The sequence below is a fragment of the Agelaius phoeniceus genome, chromosome 3 (genome assembly GCF_051311805.1).
Source record: "Agelaius phoeniceus isolate bAgePho1 chromosome 3, bAgePho1.hap1, whole genome shotgun sequence".
NCBI lineage: Eukaryota > Metazoa > Chordata > Aves > Passeriformes > Icteridae > Agelaius > Agelaius phoeniceus.
The window spans coordinates 58,873,976-58,893,545 of NC_135267.1; the positions used below are offsets into that span (position 1 = coordinate 58,873,976).

At 40.2% G+C, this 19,570-nt stretch overlaps 1 protein-coding gene across 5 annotated transcripts; it reads right to left on the reverse strand.

Annotated features, from left to right (window-relative positions):
- Nucleotides 1–1,457: 1,457 nt before the first annotated feature.
- KATNA1 (katanin catalytic subunit A1) lies at nt 1,458–19,412 on the reverse strand. 5 transcript variants are annotated; one of them, XR_013181375.1, is made up of 13 exons: nt 19,292–19,412; nt 14,893–15,076; nt 14,269–14,443; nt 13,402–13,559; nt 12,448–12,631; nt 10,778–10,899; nt 9,260–9,365; nt 8,770–8,928; nt 7,540–7,666; nt 5,812–5,946; nt 5,404–5,530; nt 4,252–4,443; nt 1,662–1,798 (listed from the first exon to the last, which is right to left on the reverse strand). XR_013181375.1 is itself a non-coding variant. In XM_054630731.2 (12 exons), exons 2-12 carry the CDS (start codon nt 14,907–14,909, stop codon nt 1,600–1,602), a joined length of 1,491 nt encoding a protein of 496 aa, XP_054486706.1. In that variant the 5' UTR covers nt 14,910–15,076; nt 19,292–19,412; the 3' UTR covers nt 1,458–1,599. The 5 variants fall into 5 exon arrangements, 4 of the variants coding, with proteins under 4 accessions (XP_054486706.1, XP_054486705.1, XP_054486707.1 ...); XM_054630731.2 differs by lacking the exon at nt 4,252–4,443 and having other exon boundaries at nt 1,458–1,798; nt 12,448–12,613; XM_054630730.2 differs by lacking the exon at nt 4,252–4,443 and having other exon boundaries at nt 1,458–1,798.
- Between the last annotated feature and the right edge of the window lie 158 nt (nt 19,413–19,570).

Below are 19,570 nucleotides of genomic sequence, written 5' to 3' on the forward strand. Positions count from 1 at the left end.
TTTGTTTGCAGTGAATTAGGAGAAATCTGCAACAACACCTGACAGCTACACTCTCATCCTTACATACAAACAGAAAAATAAGTACTAAGAGTACTCGCATCTTCAAAATATTGCACATTTTTAATAACTCTGACACATAAGACTATCCAAAAATAGTAAATTTGTTTTCCATTCTGGAAATGGAAGAATATAAATGTACACACCTGTATACTCACCTCAACTTTTTTCTTTCATTTCTGGGTTCATCATGCCAGGTCCACCCAGGGATTCAGGAGCTCTCACAAGATCTCAGTGTCTAACTTGAGCCTCTCATTGCTGACACTGCTGGAAGTCCTTTTCAGTGTGCCCAGCTGTCACTCACAACATAGCCATGAATGTCAGGCACATGAACAAGATGCTCACAATAATGGCATTTACACAGCTGTGTCTCTGAGATGCACTTGCCTCCTGCTCAGACTGCAATGTTGCATTACCGTTATGAACAGGAATTCCACAGCCAGCTTTATACAGCATGGATCTACCAGCTGGAACAAGTCCAGACCTATTTGATTCATGAAAAATGATGAAGTTTACCCATAAGCAGAACTACAGCTGGCTGCACTGGGAGGAGCTAGCAGGAAGAAGTGTTTCCCAAACAGCAGAAGATGGATAGAAATTAAAGGTGGTTTAGTTACAATTAGCACTGTTCAGCAAAATCTAAAGTTATTACCTGGATGGTTACTGCAGACTCAGACAATAAGTGGCATGGAGAAGCAGTTAAGTAATGAAAAATGAGAATTTAGATTTTATGTCAATTGTAAAATCAGGGTTATAAACTGAGCACAAACACAGCATGTGCTGCCTTACCAGAATAATTGTGTAAACCAGGACCCAACTCACCAGTCTAACATTTTGCTGCTTGCAGTACCAGGCAAGGGAGAAACACCTATTGCAGAATTAATGCCAGAAAGTTTTTGATTTCTCAGACTAACAAGGAAACTACACATGTGACAGCATCACTGCTGGCTGCACAGAATTAGTTTACACCAGCTGGATGTATTTTAATATTATTTAACAGCTACTGTAAACCCATGATGTTCTTAACCCCTTGCTCAAACTTCACTAACTCCATTGACTGTTCCAGCACGACCATTGCTGTTCCACATCTCAGCCTTTGCACAGGTTCTTCAACAAGAGTTTAATGGTAGAATTCTCCAAGATCAGCTAGGAAAACTATCTGTGTAACTGCATCCTGTTTGACCCATTTTCAAGTTTTCAGCATCCCTGACTCACTTAGCAGGACTAGCTTGGGGGGGAGGGGTTTACTGACACAAAAGCAATTTTTCAAGAGTAAATACTGATGAAAGGAGTTCTAGTATTAAAGTAATTTTAAAATATTGAAAATCAAATCAGATACCATCAGCATTTGAGAAAAATGAGTGATTTCTGAGCTAGTTCAAAGAGAGCTAGGCAGAACATGCATTTTAGAAAAAAATTTATTTAGACATCTGTTGCTCTTAAATTACAAAAGTTAAAAAGAGCACGCAGTGCACTGACACATCACCAATTACTTCTAAAGCTGTTTTAAGACATAAGGTGGTTTCTTCCAGAGAACACAACTCAACATGATCCAAACTCAACTATCCATTTCTCGTATTTCTCAATGTCCGCAGCAGAAACAGATTTAGAAACTTTCTTCAAAGCTATTTCAAAGTCTTCCATAGTTGTTGGCATGTGCATTTCATCTCGGGGAAGATTTCTGATTTCTTCTGGTGTCAAGCCTTCAATACGCCTCCTCATAGCCATCAATGATGCATCTCTGGTCAGGAGGGTAAGAAAATAAAATCATTATTCAATGCAGGATGGTGAATTCAGTTGTTTGAAAGGCTCAACACAGCATTCCAGTTAAGCTGCTGCATTCAAAAAGATTCAATAAAGAACTGTAAACTTTCATGGGAATATCTCCAAGTGCTTGTACAAGCTACAATACCATGTAATCCATATTTTTCAAACATGGCATTATCCTCACTGGATATCTGAAGAGCTACTATTCATAGGCTAAGCAAAAGAGGTAAAGACAAACTGACTGAGGTAAAGACAGGCTGATGTCACTGCATGCTTATGATGTAGCTGCTTTTTAAACAGGAACAAGGCAATAACAATTTCACTCCTCCTAGATATAGAAGGAGTAGCTGGAGTGTTTTGAATGCTTCCTGGTTTGAACAGGAATCCCACTTCAAAGATGGGGAAGTCAACAGTATCTACCTCCAACCTCTACACTCAAGAGCTAAATGTTAAATAACAAAATCTGTTCTGTCTGTAGCTCCTCAAACTTCAGGCCTTAATGAGCACTAAGCACTTTTACAAGTGTGCCATTTTCTTTAGTATTAGGTTTCACTGAATTTAGATTTCCAGCAGTAAATCTGGTGGCAGCAGGTGATGAGCTAGTGAGGTGATAATTAGGTAACACTGGAAGGCTGAAGTTCCTGCCCATTCATTGTTACAAATCTAATAATAACAAGAAAACGCTGCTAATCTAACAGTATAAAAGATGCAACTGTAATCTTGGTGATATCAAAATAGTATATTGTGAAATGTCAGAAGGTGAGAATCCAAAGAGAGAAAAACTTAAACCTTGCCTTCCAGAAGGACTTAGAAAAATGGTTTGAGCATGTTCTGTTTCAGTACCATCCCCTCCCGCTGAAGGAAACCCTAACTGTCAGACTTCAGGAATTTAGTAAATAACTCACAGAATCACAGAATATTCCAAGCTGGAAGGGACCCACAAGGATCATCAAGTCTGACTCTTAAATGAATTGAATCCACAACCTTGATATTATTAGCACCATGCTCTGACGAACTGAGCTCATCTCAGTGTTATTTAATAAATTAAAATCTCTTAATACAGGAACTAAAATTTCAGAACAACCAAAAGATTGTCTTGTTGAACTTCATCTCAACCAAGTATCACCACCCTTCACTGTTACAACATCATTTGTAAACCATAAGCTATTGTTACACAATGGGTAGAGGGGACATTCCATGCATCTAATTTGCTTGCAGACAGCAGTTAAAAAAACCAGAAAGTCCAGCAAAAACAATCCAGCCAACCAACCAACCAACAAGCCCATCATACACCTTAATACACTGATAGAACTGAAGTGCAGCTGCCACCACTTCCTTTTGTGAAGTCATTTTATGGACAGTCATTCCAAACTGAACTCCTGGTGCTTTCTCAAATGTACTCTTGGTGCCTGAAGAAGCATCAAAACCCTATACAAAAAACAGGCTGCCAGACACAGCAGGGACCAGTTCTGTTTAAAGGCCTTTCAACACTGACAGTCCACCCAAAACAATTCAAAGTTAGTTCATACTCACATCTCATCTGCAATTTGGATGCATTTTCTATTTCCTGGATTTTAAAATGAAGGTTCACCTTCATTTCCCCCTGGTTATATGCTGACTGCTACCAACTGTAGTGTTACCTCTGACTGGTTCTCACTCTGGCTCAGCAAACTTTGGACTTCACCTCAAATTCTTTAAGATAGGAGGGTAATTTCAGTAAACCAGAGCTCTTGGCTTGTGTCACTAGGAAGGACTGACAGAGTAAACAAGTTTGAACTATACCCTGCTTCTATCCTGAGAGCCTGAACCATAATAAAGCACTTTTAAATCATCCACATCTTTTTGTCTCAATGGAAATGAAACAATCATATCCAAGAGCTATTTCTCCTGACACCATGAACAAAGTGTAACTACACAATAATATGAGTACTTTCTTAGTGATTTCAAACCATGTACATCCAAATCTCAGTTCATCTGGATTTCTGCTTGCTGCCACCTCAGTCATCACTTCAGAGATGGCCACAAATAGAAGATTCAGATGTAGAAGATTCAGATGATTTTTTTTTAAATAGTATTTGTACAAAGGGGGTTTGGTTAAAAAAATCAAAATTAATTATGCACAAATACATACACACATAAATTTCACTGAAAAACATTACAAGTATTTTCATTTCTAAAATAATTGTATTGATAGTCAGTATAAAATTAATTACAAACAACAAACACTGAACAGACTGGAGGAGACAAACTGCAGCTAAAATGCACAAAGCAGCAGACCAAATAAATTCTCTATCATATAACATGAACCTATTAACACAAACTCCTTTCAAAGCAGAACCAAAGATCAAAAGAACACCAGAAATTCATCTCACAAATCTACAAAATGAAACAAATCTCCACAACACAGATTCAGAGCAACTAACATACCATTCTTTTCCCAGACAGTGCGCAAGGTTTGTTCAGGAAACTACTGAGGCTCCAAACTTTTAGCTCAGCCTGCAGTGGCCCTGCTGACAGAGCCTTGGTGGCAGCTTTGTGTACAAGCTTTGCTTTCATCCCTGTGGCACAGCACACTCCTCTCAGCTGTGCTGACACTGTCTGCAGAGCCCCGTTAAGAATCTAGGCGAGAAACGGAGCCGCGTTGGAGGGAGAAGCCAGAGGTGCTTTTACTCCTGCTCTCTCACCCTGCTCAAAGCCCACACGGGTGGGGCTGGAACAGCTGGGAGCTCAAGCCTTGCCCTGCCACACTTCAGTGCTACCTCCAAAGCCTGAAAGCAGCGTTACACAGGCGCTCATCACAACACAACAGCATCTAAGCAGCTTCAGTTCTCTGTCCCCTACTGCAGGTCTCAGAGCTTGCCACTGCCACAGCTGTGCAAGCGCAAGTCTTTGATGTAAACAGGAGAGCTGACACTCATCTCTTAACAGATCAGTCCCCTCCTTCCCTTCCCAATTTGTCAAAGAAAATATAAGGGAAGAATTAGACGATATTTTTAGTCAAGTATTTCAGGAATCTAGGCTAGAGAATAGGCCCACAAACAACTGTATGCCAACAGTACTGAGGAGACCGGGAAATGAAGGAGGTAGCAGAAAACTTTAGTCAGTCTCATCACAAAACCAATGTGCTGGGTGCACAGCTCTTGCACCATCACACAAGACTGTACACCTTTTCCGTATCATGAAAGAAGAAAACTCCATGGTTTTACTTTAGTTGTTCCAACCTATATCACTGTTGTCTCTCACATGGATTTCTGCAGCAATCATATAGCCCAAGCAGAATGACTGCAACTTCACAAGTTAACCATCCTCTGGATAATCCTCATGCATGGAATTTAGTCTATATGAAGGAAGGTGGAATTTTACCTAAATCACAGCTTATTAGATTACTAGGTTGCAACTACTCTTCAAATGGAAATTTAGGTACATATTAATGCAGGATTTCACCCTTCAGCCATACATAAAAGACAAGTTACAGTCCATTTTTATCCAATAACTTTAATCATGTAAACAGGCCACATTACAAACAGTTTTCCCAAAGTCTGCAGCAGTAGTAACACAAATGATGCAATGTCAGCTTACCTGCATACATTGGTAATGTCTGCACCTGAATAACCCTCCATCTTCTCAGCTATGTTTGCAAGGTCAACATCATCAGCCAGTTCCAGCTCTCGCAGATTTATTTTGAGGAGTTCCTCTCTACCTTTGGCTAATCAGAGAAAAGAAAATTGAGTCTGTATAATTTCCTTTCTGAAGATAAACAATAAATTAAAGGAGGATAAGAGGGAAGAATGAGAAAAAGGATGCTGTACTTGCTACAAGGGTAAATGTTCATGTTTAGATTTAAGCTGGTCCCTGAATCCATAAGTGAATTTGCATACATGTATCAATTCGATTTTTAAACCCAGTGATCTAAACTAAAGGAATGATAAAGTTGATAAAGTTTAGATTTTAGAATTTTTAACCACTCCTCTCCCCAATTCTTCATACCTGATGGTAAAGGAATGTAAATTCTCTTTTCTAGTCTCCGTCTTAGGGCTTCATCAATATCCCAAGGAAAATTAGTAGCAGCAAGTACCATGACCATCTTAGAAGGATCCTCATTTTCAGTAGCCCCCCCAACACCTGCAGTCCAGAATAGAGGAGGTAAAAAATACATGTTTATTGAAATTTCATGTATAGAGAAAACACTTCTGCAGTATTAAAGCAGAAGTGTACTCTATTGCACTTTAATGAGCCCAAGCGTAACAGAATCACCAAGCGCAACAGAGTTTGCTTTTTCATCTCTGTGACAGCCTGCAAGCAGGAATGGAAGCCTGGTTTGAACAGCAGCAGGGGCACAGGACACTGCTCAGACCAGGAAGTTCCTCCCTATCATGGCCAGAATGGTTTTACAGCAGAATTGTTTGTACTTCTGCCACAAGAGTGGTTCAGTTTTCACACCGACATCTTGTAGCAGCCGGTCAGGAAACAAAGCAACGCCCAACACCATCACCACACCAAAAACCAACAAACATCCCCCACAGTATTCACCAACAGCCACACCAAGGCAGCATGACTCCCCTAAAAGGTGCCCTCACTTCTTAAGTCAGGCCAAAGGTTTCATATGCACAGGTGGACTGTGCAAACTGCTGAAGTGAATGTTTAAATTTGGTGGACTAAATCACAACTTCTTAGAGACAGAACACCTGAGTTTATAAACACTATGAATCTGTTACAACAGGAAGAAGGTAATTTCATTAAAGTTGCTACTCTCTATATCTACTGCTTTTCCTTAGAACAACAGGATTGAGCTGTGGGATAGCTGCTGTACCTAGTCTGCCTGAGAGTTTGCATATAAAACACAATTTATTAATGCCTAAGTAAAAGGATGGAAATAGTTCTTACTAATAAAATCAGATTATGTACATACTTGATATGAGAACAGTATTAGAGCTTTGCTGCTCTTTAAAGACAAAAATAAAAGGGTACGAACATCAGAGAAGGAGAAATAAATATGCAAATCTTCTGACTCATGGAATTCTATCACAAAGCAGTCCATAGATTAGCAGTTCTCAGTAGTTCCTTTCCTTCTCTCTGCTGCCCAGAATATGAAATGGAGGCTCTCTGTAGCAACTCTGCATTGTTACCTACTTTTGAACTTCATTGATTTGTGAAATTTTAGCCACATATTTGTAGTGAAATCAGTGTTTTAAAATGAAAACTCTCCCAACCGCTTCTATAAAACAGAAGATCTTCACTTGTTATTTATATTTTTAGGAGAAAAAGAGATCCCAAAGAAATGAAATGTAATGCTGCTTTTGAAGTTAAAATAAAAATAGGTAACAGTTCTTTTGAAGCACGTTTTACTTAATTTGGAAGAAGTGAGTGATATGCCAGGCAAAGACTGAGAGAAGCAGGTTCTTTTTCTGCTACTCTTTTGAAATCTTGTATTTTCCACTGAATCTTCCTTATTCTGAATCACTAATACAAGATCATAGCTCAGAGGCCAAAAGATCATTAAATAATGTCACTTGTGGCTGTTAACCCGAATTTCATGTACGGCTTTTGAAAAACTGCTTCTGAAGAATGAAGTTTTCTTGTTTTTTTGTTTGGTGTTTTTTTGTTTGTTTTTTTTTTTTTGGCGGAGGGGGTGTTGTTTGTTTTTTTTGTTGTGGTTGTTTTTTTCTCCCTCAAGTTTCCTCCAGTCCAGCAGTTCCCAGTGATCAGGTTATTTACCATCCATCTGCACTAGCAGTTCTGCCTTCACACGTCGGCTGGCTTCATGCTCCTCCGAAGTTCCCCTGCGGCTACAGATGGAATCTATCTCATCAATAAATATGGTTGTTGGGGCATAAAATCGAGCCTGGAGAAAGCAAAAGATAAAGCACAAGCTGAAATAGCAGTTCACTCCCATTTAAGAAGTAGCAGCATATTCAGATCTGAGTAATGATGTATTTACCCCAAGTATCAAACAATCCCCATCAATCCCTCTCAGACCCCAGCCCTCAGGTACAAAGCAGCTGTGCATTCATTCAGAGCCTTTGCGTAGAAGGGCTTTTGGCAAAGTTCTGTAGTTGTTAGAGCTCAAAACAAACATTTCATAAGCTATAGGCTGTTTCCCACATTAGGAGTAACATTTTAAACTGTGAAAGTCATCACGGATTGCTTGAATAGTATTTCAGTTAAAGCCAGGATGAATGTTAAGCTGGGACATCAGGACATGGAGGCTGTCCAAGAGACAGGTCAACTGCAAAATAACTGACCTTTTTGAAAACAAGAGCATTTAAAGACAAGGATCCAGGATAATAAAAGCTATTGTATTAGAGCAGTTGAGATGCTGTTCATTGTGTTATATGCATTTTTGACCCATCACATTAAATGAGCTGGTATCCTGCCTAACAAACTATAATGTAAAAGATCTTTTATTTCTTGCCTTTTCTGACTACTGTAATTTTACCTCTGCTGTCCCCTTCAGTACTGGGCACCCTAGCAAACACTGGTAACACATGGGAAAAAAGACAACTATTTTCTGAGTATTATTTCAAGTATTATGTGCTCTGAAGCCAACTACAGTTTGGAAGGCCTCTTCTTTTAACCACAAACAAAAAACCACCCACAAAAACAACAAAGCACACAATCTAAATAGGGTTCTCACCCAGAAGGCAATTAATTCCATCCCTAGATTTCCATTCAAGTCTGTTCTGCAGCACTCACCAGCTTATAGTGAGCTACCTCTAATGTAGCAATTTAACCCTGAAAATAAAAGACTACCTATTTTTCAGCTTTTATAAATCCATTTAGGAATAATCTTTAAATGCAAATGGGCAAATCAGAAATGCCCCAAGCATTCCAAGCTTGGAGAGCTGTTTATATATGCTATAAGTTTGAAACCTTGGTAAGGTTTCACTGTTCCAAAGGTGATTCTACTTCATTATCTCTCTGCTCATGTTCAGAAACTTAAATCACCATTTCAAACAGCAGACGAACAAGTTTCTCAGATTCTCCTCTGTATTTTGAGGTAAGTGTGGAAGAAGAAACATTGAAAAAAGTTGTCTTGCATTCAGTGGCTACAGCTTTTGCTAGGAGGGTCTTTCCAGTACCAGGGGGACCAACCATCAGCACACCCTATAAAAATGAAAAAGAACCACGTTGACAAGAATCAAAACAGAGAATTTTACAGTTTGTTTAGTGTAATAGTAAACTACTGGATGTAAAATTTCCCTTGAAAGTTATTCAAAGGTAGGTAATTATTGTCATTGCTCACTAGCAAACACCTAGCTGAAGAGAGTGTGCAGGTATCTGATTGACATCTTTATTTTGCTATTACTTACAATAAATTTTGTAACTCAAACACAGGAGGAATTTATTTAAACTCTAAAACATTTGAAATTTCTTGTTCTGCCAAGACCCAATCTCTAAATCCTACTTCTGATCACAGGAGCAGATTTTTTCATACCTTCCACGGTCTTCTAATCCCCTTGAAGAACTCTGGCATCCACATTGGTAAAACTACAGCTTCCTTAAGCAGCTTTTTGGCTTCTACTAAATCAGCAATGTCATCCCTGACAAGAAATAGAAAATTGTTTGACAGATTCAGACAGCAGGCAAAAGAATCACTCCACAGCTCAAGAAACTGCACAATTAAACTTATTGTTACACATTGGTTCTCCCATAAATAATTCAGGAAAATGAATTAGATTTATGTTCTAAAGGCAAAAGCCTGTAACAGCTACAATTGACATCTGCCTGGCAGACTCTGGATGGATGCAAAAGCAAAAAAACCCATGAACTATTTCATTAGAGCAACACTGTCAGTATTCAGAGAAAGACAAGCAGAAGAAAGTAGGTTGGTTAAACTTGGGCTAACTATCAATTATGCTTTCTTGTTTTGCTGAGAGGTTGGATGTCCCTGAAACTTAAATAACATCTTTCATTGTTACAAGAACAACTTGCTGAAGACTAGTAAATGGAGCAGAATTAAACATAATTTTTAGAATTATTTTTCAGAGTTACAAAAGTATTAGTTCTTAGATACCTTATAGGCTGGTCTTGTTTCCTTGAAAGCAACTTTCAGGGCATTCCTCTTATCAGCATGTGCCCAAGTAACATTTTGGTTTCAAAACACATCTATATGAAGAACTAGTTTAAAATCTGAAGTAGTAACTTAAGATTCAGTATAAAAACTGAAACATATATTTAAATATTAAACTGAAATACAAGGCAGTTGCATGCACAAAACACAAAGTGTTTTGTGGGACTGGTTTTTTTTAAAGCCTACTTTATTTGCTAGAAGAATTTTGCTCATTTAATCCTCACAAAACCACCTAAGCTTGGAAACATTTGGAACACAAAACAACCTTTACATAAGGTTTATATTAAACCTTTATATAAGGTTTAATATTTAACACATTTATGTAAAGGTACTGGCACAGGGTTATATTTTATACTAGTGGCCACATTACATCCAGCAACATTTCAAAGGGTTCCTATATTGACATAACTTATTTATTAATCAGCTTTCTGTCTTGATAGGCCCCAGAGTAGGAAAACAGATTTTCAAATAAAGATACACTGACAGAAATTAGAAACTTTTACACTGAAAAAGAGTATCTCAAAAATTGATCTTAGGACTCTCAGAAAATTTTGAGAAGCTTTGTATGGCCAAGTTGGACAACACTTTAGGCAACCTGATTTAGAGAAAGATGTCCCTGCCATGGCAGGGGACTACTTTAGTTGATATTTAAAGGTCCATCCAGCCCAAACTATTATATGAATATATGTGGGGAAAAAATTTTTTTTGAGTTCTAGAAGTATTCAACCACATAAAAAGTTTAGTTGCCTGTTTAAAGGCAATAAGGAAAACCCGTATGTATCTTTTTATATGTAAGTATCTGTTAAAATACTTAATTCTTGTCATATCACATGAGAGGAAACAGAAACAGCTCAGGAGATTAGCAGCAGTACTCAAACTTACCATCGGATGTTGGGATTCTGAGAAATGATATCTCTTTCCAAAGCTTCTACTAAATCTTTGTCATATCCAGTACTATCAAATTTCTTTGGTTCAGACTCTGAAATCTCAGATGTGGATTTGTTCTACATATAAAGGATATAACAATGTAAATACATAACAAAGGTCATGCTACTAATGAATTTTTACCATAAGTCCACAACAGCATCGTATTTTTAGAAGGTGGCAACATAAACCAGCATGAAAATTATGAAGCATCCATATTACAGCTGCACTGCAGGATGGATCTGTGTGTTTCACCCAGATTTCTGTACTGCCCTGGTTCCATTTCCTTCTCCCCAAAGCCAGCATGTTGTACTGATGCAGTTTCTTTGTTTTGGTACCTAATCAAAACTCCATACGCCTATCCCAGTGTAACAGTTTCTGCCTCTTGTCCCAAAGAAATCTGAAACTATATGAGACACAGCAGGGGAAAATTAAGTGTAAGACTGGACCACAAAGTGTCACAAATATGCCATGTATGTGGGACACAACAACAAAAAAAATTAAGCATGACTTCCATATGTAGAATGAGCAATGGTGATCTGCAGGGAGACCACAGGGGTAAAACCAGAGCTAATTAACTGATACAGAAGCATGGACATGAACAGCAGAGAAGCAGCTCTGCAGCAGACTCAAAGCAAAGAAGCTACATAGTTGAAAGGGCTCAAACAGCAGAGACCATGCAACTGAAAGGAAATAAAATGCACTAGACATACCCTGGTTTTATACATTTAACAGCAAGCACTGGTGATGACAGAACAACTGTAAAAGAGAAAAAGAAACCTATCCTGTCTCTCTGTGGATACATTTGATGGGGAGAGGATTATCACTCAGAGGCAATCTAATTTAGCTCCTAATAAAAGTAGTAGCTTACACAGCTAAACAATTCTACCCTCATAGATTATACTACCTCCACAGGCCATGACACCCTGCCACAACTTAAGGCTGCTGAAGCTAACAAACTATTGCATGGATATTTGATTTATTTAGACCCTGGAAAGCAATGAATCTGCTGTTTCCTGTATGGTCTCTTACCTTGGTCATCTGCTAAATTTATGGTGACCAGAGCACAAAAATTAAAGCACTCTGCCAAGAACAGATCATAATTCAAGTATACAGGCATTTTGTTCATTTACAACTAAGAGAGTAGGGAGCTAGCAATGTATCTCAAAAGAAAAAAAAAAATAAACAAAAAAAAGGCAAGGGATTGTGTCTAGACAGTTCCTAGTATCCCCAGAGAGGGAGACTCCACAATCCCTCTGGACAACCTGTTCCAGTGTGTGGTTACCCACACAGTAAGAAAGTGCTTCTTCATGTTCAGGTAGAACTTCCAATTCCTGTCTGTTGCCTCTTGTCCTATTGCTTGGCATCACCAAGAAGAGCCTGGAAATACCTTCTTGGCACCCACCTTCAGATACATTTACCAGATCCCAACTTCCCAGAGCGATTGCTTGTTTTTAATTAACCCATAACCAACACTGTGCACAAAGACAAGACACCTTACAAGGTGAGGTTCAAATCAGCACACTGACATGAACAGAAGAAACATTTTATAGGCATTTTATAATACAGTCAATAGTAAGAAAGCACAACTGAGCTTCTCAACTGCGTGAAGTTATTTTCCAGCTTACCTTTTCCTCTTTTCCTTTGTTTTGCTGATCCTTTTTTTCCCGGCTGCGGACTGCCTTCCCTTTATCGCTGGGGTTCCGAGAGGACGGGCGGTGGGAGCCCCTGGCAGCTGCGCTCACGCGGTTGCTGTGCCCTCTGCAGTCACTGCACGGAGCAGACTGACGCTTCCTGGGGCCGGGCGAAGGTCTGGTTAGTTGTAACATATGCAAAAGCCTCAGTCTGAAGCCACTGGTGAGCACCACATAACCAAATCAACTGGCTACAAACTGAAAAGCCACATGGCTCAAGATAAAAATCTGAATGTCAGAAACAAGACAGGTATTTTTAGATAGTGACTGAAAATCCATTTTCCTTGTGCCACAAGCTCAGGGTTCACCTGGTTAAAACAAGTGCCATGCTTTGTATATTTCATCAGTAGAAGTAATATGGACATCCAAAAAAATTAACCAGCAAACAATAATTTGACAATACAGCTAAAGTAATCTAACAACCACTTTCTGTCAAAATGCACAGTTCTGTGTCTGCTTTGCACATACTCTTGTCTCCTCCTTCATGCTACCACTGGCATGTGTTAGAACTTCTAGTGAACCAAGTCAGATAGCTACTCACAAAAAAACCAAACAAAAACCACTAGACAGACAGAACAATCTCTTTAGCATCCTGAACCAGCTAATTAACACCAACAGAGACAAAAGTGAAATAAAAACTCAAAACCAAAAACTAAACAACTCGGGCAACAGTGTGTGGGGCGAAGAACCTTGACATTAGTCAGGACTATGTAAGATAAAACCCTCAGAACATCCACCTGACACCTCCTTCACCACAAACGGTGTCAAGCTGCTGGTGCGAGTGTTACACACCTAAGCTCAATAACAAGAACTACACCACAACAGGCTGAAGTCCAAGCACACTTTGTCCTGATAAATATTAATTTAGGTCTCCGCGTTTCCTCTTACCTACGTTCAGCAGGTACTGGCAAAGACCAGACTTCTGCATCGTGAGCTGGTAATTCTTGTTGTGAGGCTTTCAATGGAGTATTGTCTAGTTTAAAACTCTCCAGTGTTTTCATTATATCTTTCACATGCTTAGCTTCCACACTTATCTCCTGCCAAACCTGATTCAAAAAAAAAAAGTAGATTAAGCACATTGGAAATAAGTTTGTAACAGTCCTCTGTTCAAGCCCATGAAATGCCTGGATGGATTCCACAGGGTTTAATGAGCTACCTAATTCTACTTCAATAAACAAGAATTATGCACATTAGATATTAAGGAGGTTTTTCTGCCTTCCTCAGCACATTAAAAGAACAAACGAAGAGATTTTGGATTTAATATCAAAGAGACTTTTGACAAATTTTGCAGATTTAATAGGTATGACAGAACCTAACAGACTGAATATCAATCAAAAGTATCAACCTCATAGGCAGAATATCAATGAAAACAAAAGAGAGTTTTTGTTGAGGACAAATTATCAACTTGCTGTTAAGGACCTTAGTCCCACTAAAACATTGAGGGAAATAAGACCCTGAAGATACCAGGCTAAAAAACTTGAGCATAGCAGGGATACTCATCAGCATAGCTGTCAGGGCAGACAGTGCCCTTGCTCCTCAGAGCCATGTTCCACTGACTGTTCTGCCACTGTCAGACAAAGAAGTCATAAAGATGACTTAAACAAGTTTATGCAACAAAAAAGAAGCCTATATGTAACAACACTAGTGTATGAGAGACTGGGGTAAGTCTTTTTACATTTTTGTTTGCAGTAAGATAGGCAATTCCTGCTACTTCAATGCTTTTCCCTCAAAATGTGCCAGAAAAGTGCTATTTACCTGCTGCCATTTCTGTTGCAGATAGGTATCTCTCACAGAGTACAAATACTTATTCATTTGGTCAAGAACTCCCTGGTAGTAGACCATGGCAGAGTCGTAATTTCCCAGTAAGGCATATTCACGGGCCAACTTCACATTCTCAATGATCATAACAAGGCTCATGTTCAACATGAAGCTGAAAAAAATTAGGAAATATTAAAGAAGTAAAAAACCAACTGAGGACTGAAACAATTTTTTGCAAGTATTTTCATATGTTATTACCTCATTTGGCATATCAAAACATAGAAGCTGAGAAAACACTGGTTACAAAAACAAGGTCTAAAATGAATGTCATACATATAAAATGCTAATTGATGTTCTGTTAGTAAAAATTAAGCTTTTCACATCACAGCTTTGTTTCTTGTCCTGGAGATTCTGTCTAAAAGCCCATGTAAGATGTGCAGACTTAAATGCATTATTACAAGTCACAGTTGCATACTCTCCTTACCTCTTTCTTCTACTGTAAGATAAATTACTATTTTACTGTGCCTGGCCTGTCTTGTGTGGTTTAAAAAAAACCACCAAACAAGCAATAATTCAAAGCCCTTCTTTCTAATGCATTATCTTTCATTAATTTTTTTTTACCTTAACATTCCACGCATGTGAGTTTTAATAGTCTGATTTTGCCTTTTGGAAAACACTATTCTTCCATTAGCTTCATTTTACAATTCTTCAATTTTATTCAATGTTTCTTTAAAATAAATATCCACCTTCCATGCCCACCTTGCACCTTCCTATAAGCTTCATTCTTACACCTACAAAGAAACCCCTGAAAAACATCAAGGCTCTTTAAGTTAACACTGAAAGGTAAGCAAAAGACACAATTAAACATTTAGTGTGCAACCACCCATTTTATTTAACACATTGTTCAAACCATGCTGCTTTTCCCTGTCAGTGGTGCTTGTTTATGGTTTTTGGAGCAAACATCATAGACTGTGACTACTTCCACTTTGCAGCCCTAACAGAATCTGCACTTTTAGATTAGAATAGTACAGAAATATTATTTATACAAGTACAGTGTAAGTAGAAGCAGTAGAAGTAGACTCATTCTTTACAGTGCCATTGTCCCTGTAGGAACAGTTGTCCCACATTATTGCCAGTGTCTTACATACCCCAGCCCCCTCTTCTCCAACACACTTATGCTGTCTCCACTTGTCTCTTACACACCAAGAATTTCCCCACTCTCCTCATAATTTCCTAACCAGGCACAGAAAGCATTAAAATCAGCAAAAAAACACGCCTGCAAGAGAATCATCCTGCTCTCATTTTGGTACCTGTACCCAGTGCCAGGAAGAAGCAACTGCAGACAAGCAACTCCAGCTAAGCCCTGGGATGAAGCATACTTGATACAGATCAACTATTTAAAGAATGTAAGAGGCACTAAATTCACATGCGCAATAAACAGACTTAGGGCTGAATACATTTCAGGACCAGGTCAGGGTCGAGATCAGACACATCATCAGAGGTTTCAGAAGCCACTCTTTGCACACACGTGCCAACCTATTGCTAAAATGTGAGCTCTCCATTGTAAAGAGGGACTGCTAGGTACAAATCAAACATTTTAGGGCTTTCACTCCTTTTTCTGTCCCCTTCCCAAGTAGTTTCACACACAGAAACACAGCTCAGGCACTCCTGAGCCAACATCCTCTTCTTTATTTGCTTCCTTCCTCTTCTTTCCTCAGCTTCCATTAGAGCAAATTAGCTGCTGTCAAAAATTTCAGTCCAGAGCAGCAAAACTCTGGCAGCAGCAGAGCTGAAGAGGGGCCTCTGAGAGCCCACAGCCATCCCTGCAGAGGGGACCCGTGGGGTGAGCAGGGAACCTGCTATCACAGAACCTGCACGCTGTAATCTCACCCCAGCCAGACACTCGCCCGGCTGGCCATGATGCCTACAAGCTGATACAGTAATGTCACCGCCAACTACAAAGATTAACATGTCCCAAGCTAATTAGGCTTTGGAGACACAGTTTGGCTTGGGAGTTTTGTTGGTTTTAACCTCAGGAGAAAGAGCCTGAAGATGTTTGTCAACTGCTGTATGGATCATCACACAGATGTTAAAGTTTTCCCTGCTGTATTTAGGAGCGAGCTTTTCCACTCCTGCTCCTCCTACCAGATACACCTGTTTGCCTGTGCTGAGAATTCAGACCGATGACTAACACTGCTGAAATCACAAGTTGAGCAAGATGCTAATAGACATTTTAAAAATCAAGTAATAACAAGTTACTAAAACCAAACTAGACTTTTAAATACAGAGGGAAGTCATAGGTAACTTTTTTCACTGAATGCTGTAGAGCAATCCAAGCAGAACAGCTACTTTATATATACAGAAAAAGAAAAAAAAACTTATGTAAGAATAGTTTTCATCTGGAAATGTGAAAATAACTAGAATTAGGAAGAAAATAACAACAAAACTAAAGAGGCTAAGTCAGAAACATATGAAAGCTTGGGACCAAAAGGATAGCACTGTACATAATAAAAGAGTCAAGGATACTTTCAAGTTAGAAAGGGCAGAGAATGTAAGGACAGAAAGCAGAAACAGATATGTAAGCAGACTAAGCTAGCAACTTGTGGGAAGAAAAAAAAGAAAGAAGGTGCTTAGTCAAGCTTATAATGCTATTGGAATCTACCTGTGTCATTAGTACTACTGAAAATGCAAGATAATTTGGTTAAAACTAGAAAACCAATTTAATTTGTTGCTTCATCTTGACTCATGAGAGCAAAAGAGCTTGAAGTGGCTTCCAAACACAAGGCTCTTGAGTACAAGAGAGGCAGAAAAAGCTGCTGGCTGTGCTTATATCTGGACGTGCCACTGCTGCTGCCACAACTTCATTAGCTGATACACTAATGAGAGTCCATGGGTCTGCAGCACTTGTAAGTGAAGATGGTGAAGCAGCTCTAAGGGGGAAAAAGAAGAGTTAGAGTACTAGTCTGAAAGTAGATTGAAGTTTGTGGCAGAAGGTGACAATATACTGGGGCAGCTCAGCAGGGTGGAGGACATGGGAGAGGCATGACTACACATGAATCCAGAGTTAAACCAGAACTGAAGGGATTAAAACTCTCACAAAACTAATCCTGCACTACTTAACAATCTTTAAAGTATTTACAAATACTTAGCAATATCACACGTGTTTACAAATACTTGGTGCTATCACGTAACAGGATGTCAAAGCAGCACTTATCAGCCACAACCTTTCCATGAATCATGACCAGTGAAGTTATCTATGTTCCAACAGTCACTGAAACAGAGAAGAGCTCATAAAGTTTACAGTGAACAGGATATGAGACAAATAACCTAAGCACTTTGTCTTGCAAGTTTAATTCTTCACTATGTACAAACACACAGACTTCACAAGAATAATCGCTCTTCACACCAGATGTGGGTATATAAGGTTCCCTGAAATTAACCCACCTCTAGTTACAAAATACATTTTATCATTTGCTCCAAGGACCTAAAATATTTCTGGAGTATAGAACAGCCAAGTCCAGCAAGGGTTGAACCTAACAAAAGTTCGAGATCCCTACAGCTTGTGAGAATGAGGTTTTGGAACTTATTTTTGTATTTCATTTGAAAAACACCAGCCATTATCAAGAACCGTAATAACCATTATCAAGAAAACCCTGGGGATACTTCATGTTTTCCATAACTTCAAGAAATCATCAGTGGAAATGACTGTAAGTAATTTCTGCTCAGTCATACGTTAGAATCCAGGAACACTGCATCAATCCCATAACACAAAGAAGTCCCCCAAACTTTAAAAAATAAAAGAAGAGATTGACTGATAGTGTGTCAATTACCGTGGTGGACCTGCTGACTGGAAGGCACGAACTATACATGGAAAATACTTTCAAGGAGTTCTTCGCTCCAACCTTAATGTCTGGACTAAGCCAGAGCCTGAATTTTGGCAGAGCGCACATGTTTCCATTATTTCAGCCTGCTATACAGGCTCTGACATCAAAGCAACCCTGTAATATTTGCAAAGTTCTCTTGGCAAGCCAGAAGAGAAAAAAACACCCCAAAGTAACAGCTTTCAGGAATCAGTTTTTGCTGATGACACGATGGCCTGCATCACCTCCGAGTTCCCTTCCACCTTTAATACTCTTCTCCATAACATCCACGGCATGCAACATTTGGTATCAACAAGTGACTGTGTGGATTCCTAGGGAAGGAGAGCTGCCAGACTTACTGGATACTAAACAAAATGGTTCTCGTGCAGTTGCTGTATTTAACAGTAACAGTTAGCAGAAGAACAACCACCAGCAGCCACAAACATAAGTATGGCTGGCAGTTAGTGGAAAACAAAAAACATTACAAAAATCAATCAACAGGTAGAGATACATGGCTGGCAGGTGATTTTATGTTTTCCAAGCAAAGCCTTTCAGAAAGCTTTATTAAACAGGCTTCTCCCCACTTCACGGGGTCTGACATTCTTTTTGACGATCAATGTTAAATTAACAAATTTCTCTGTCAGTTTAGAGAGGTCCGCGGCTGAATAGAGATCTGAAATTGCTGCCTGCTATTTCAGCTCCAGAGAGAGCTTCTCTCTCTCTGGAGAGCAAACTTGCATCATCGCAGATTACTGCACATTAACAAAAAACTCCCAAACAACAAAGCAGGTGGAGGGTGAAGGGAGACTTAGGAAGCAGAGCTCCGTGCCTGGGCCAGTGCCAGCAGCCCCCGGAGCCCAGCCGGGAGCGCCGGCCCCACACCTGCGAGCAGCAGAAGCCCCCGACAGCGCTGCCCCGTGCGGCGCCGAGCACGTGTGAGCCACGGCCCCGACACAACGAGCTCCGTGGTCACGGCTGTCGCGACAGCAACCCCCGTGTTCCCCGGCCCTCCGGCCGCGGGGCAGAGCAGCCGGAGCCCGCCCGTGCCCAGGAACCCTCGGGGTGGCCCCGCCACACGGGGCGCAGCTGTGGCCCCCCGTCCCAGGCCCGCCTGTCCCTGCGGCCCGGCCGGACCCCGCGGGCCCCTCCCGCTCACTTACTCCTCTCCGGAGCTCGCACCCGCAGCGGCGGCAGCAGCTTACAGCGGCAGCAGCCACGACCCCTCCAGTTTTTCCGCCCCCTTCCTCCCGCAGCGGCGCTGACCCCGCCCCGGCCCTGCCCACCGCCTCCTCCCGCCACCGCCGCCGGCAATTTTTGAAGGCAAATCCGGCTGCGTCACTTCCAGCCTGGTGGGACGGGGAAGAAGGTCCGCCAGCCGGACCGACAAGGAGTTGGTGTCTGTTTGAGCGTTATGACTAAAAGCGAAGAGATGGTTTGGT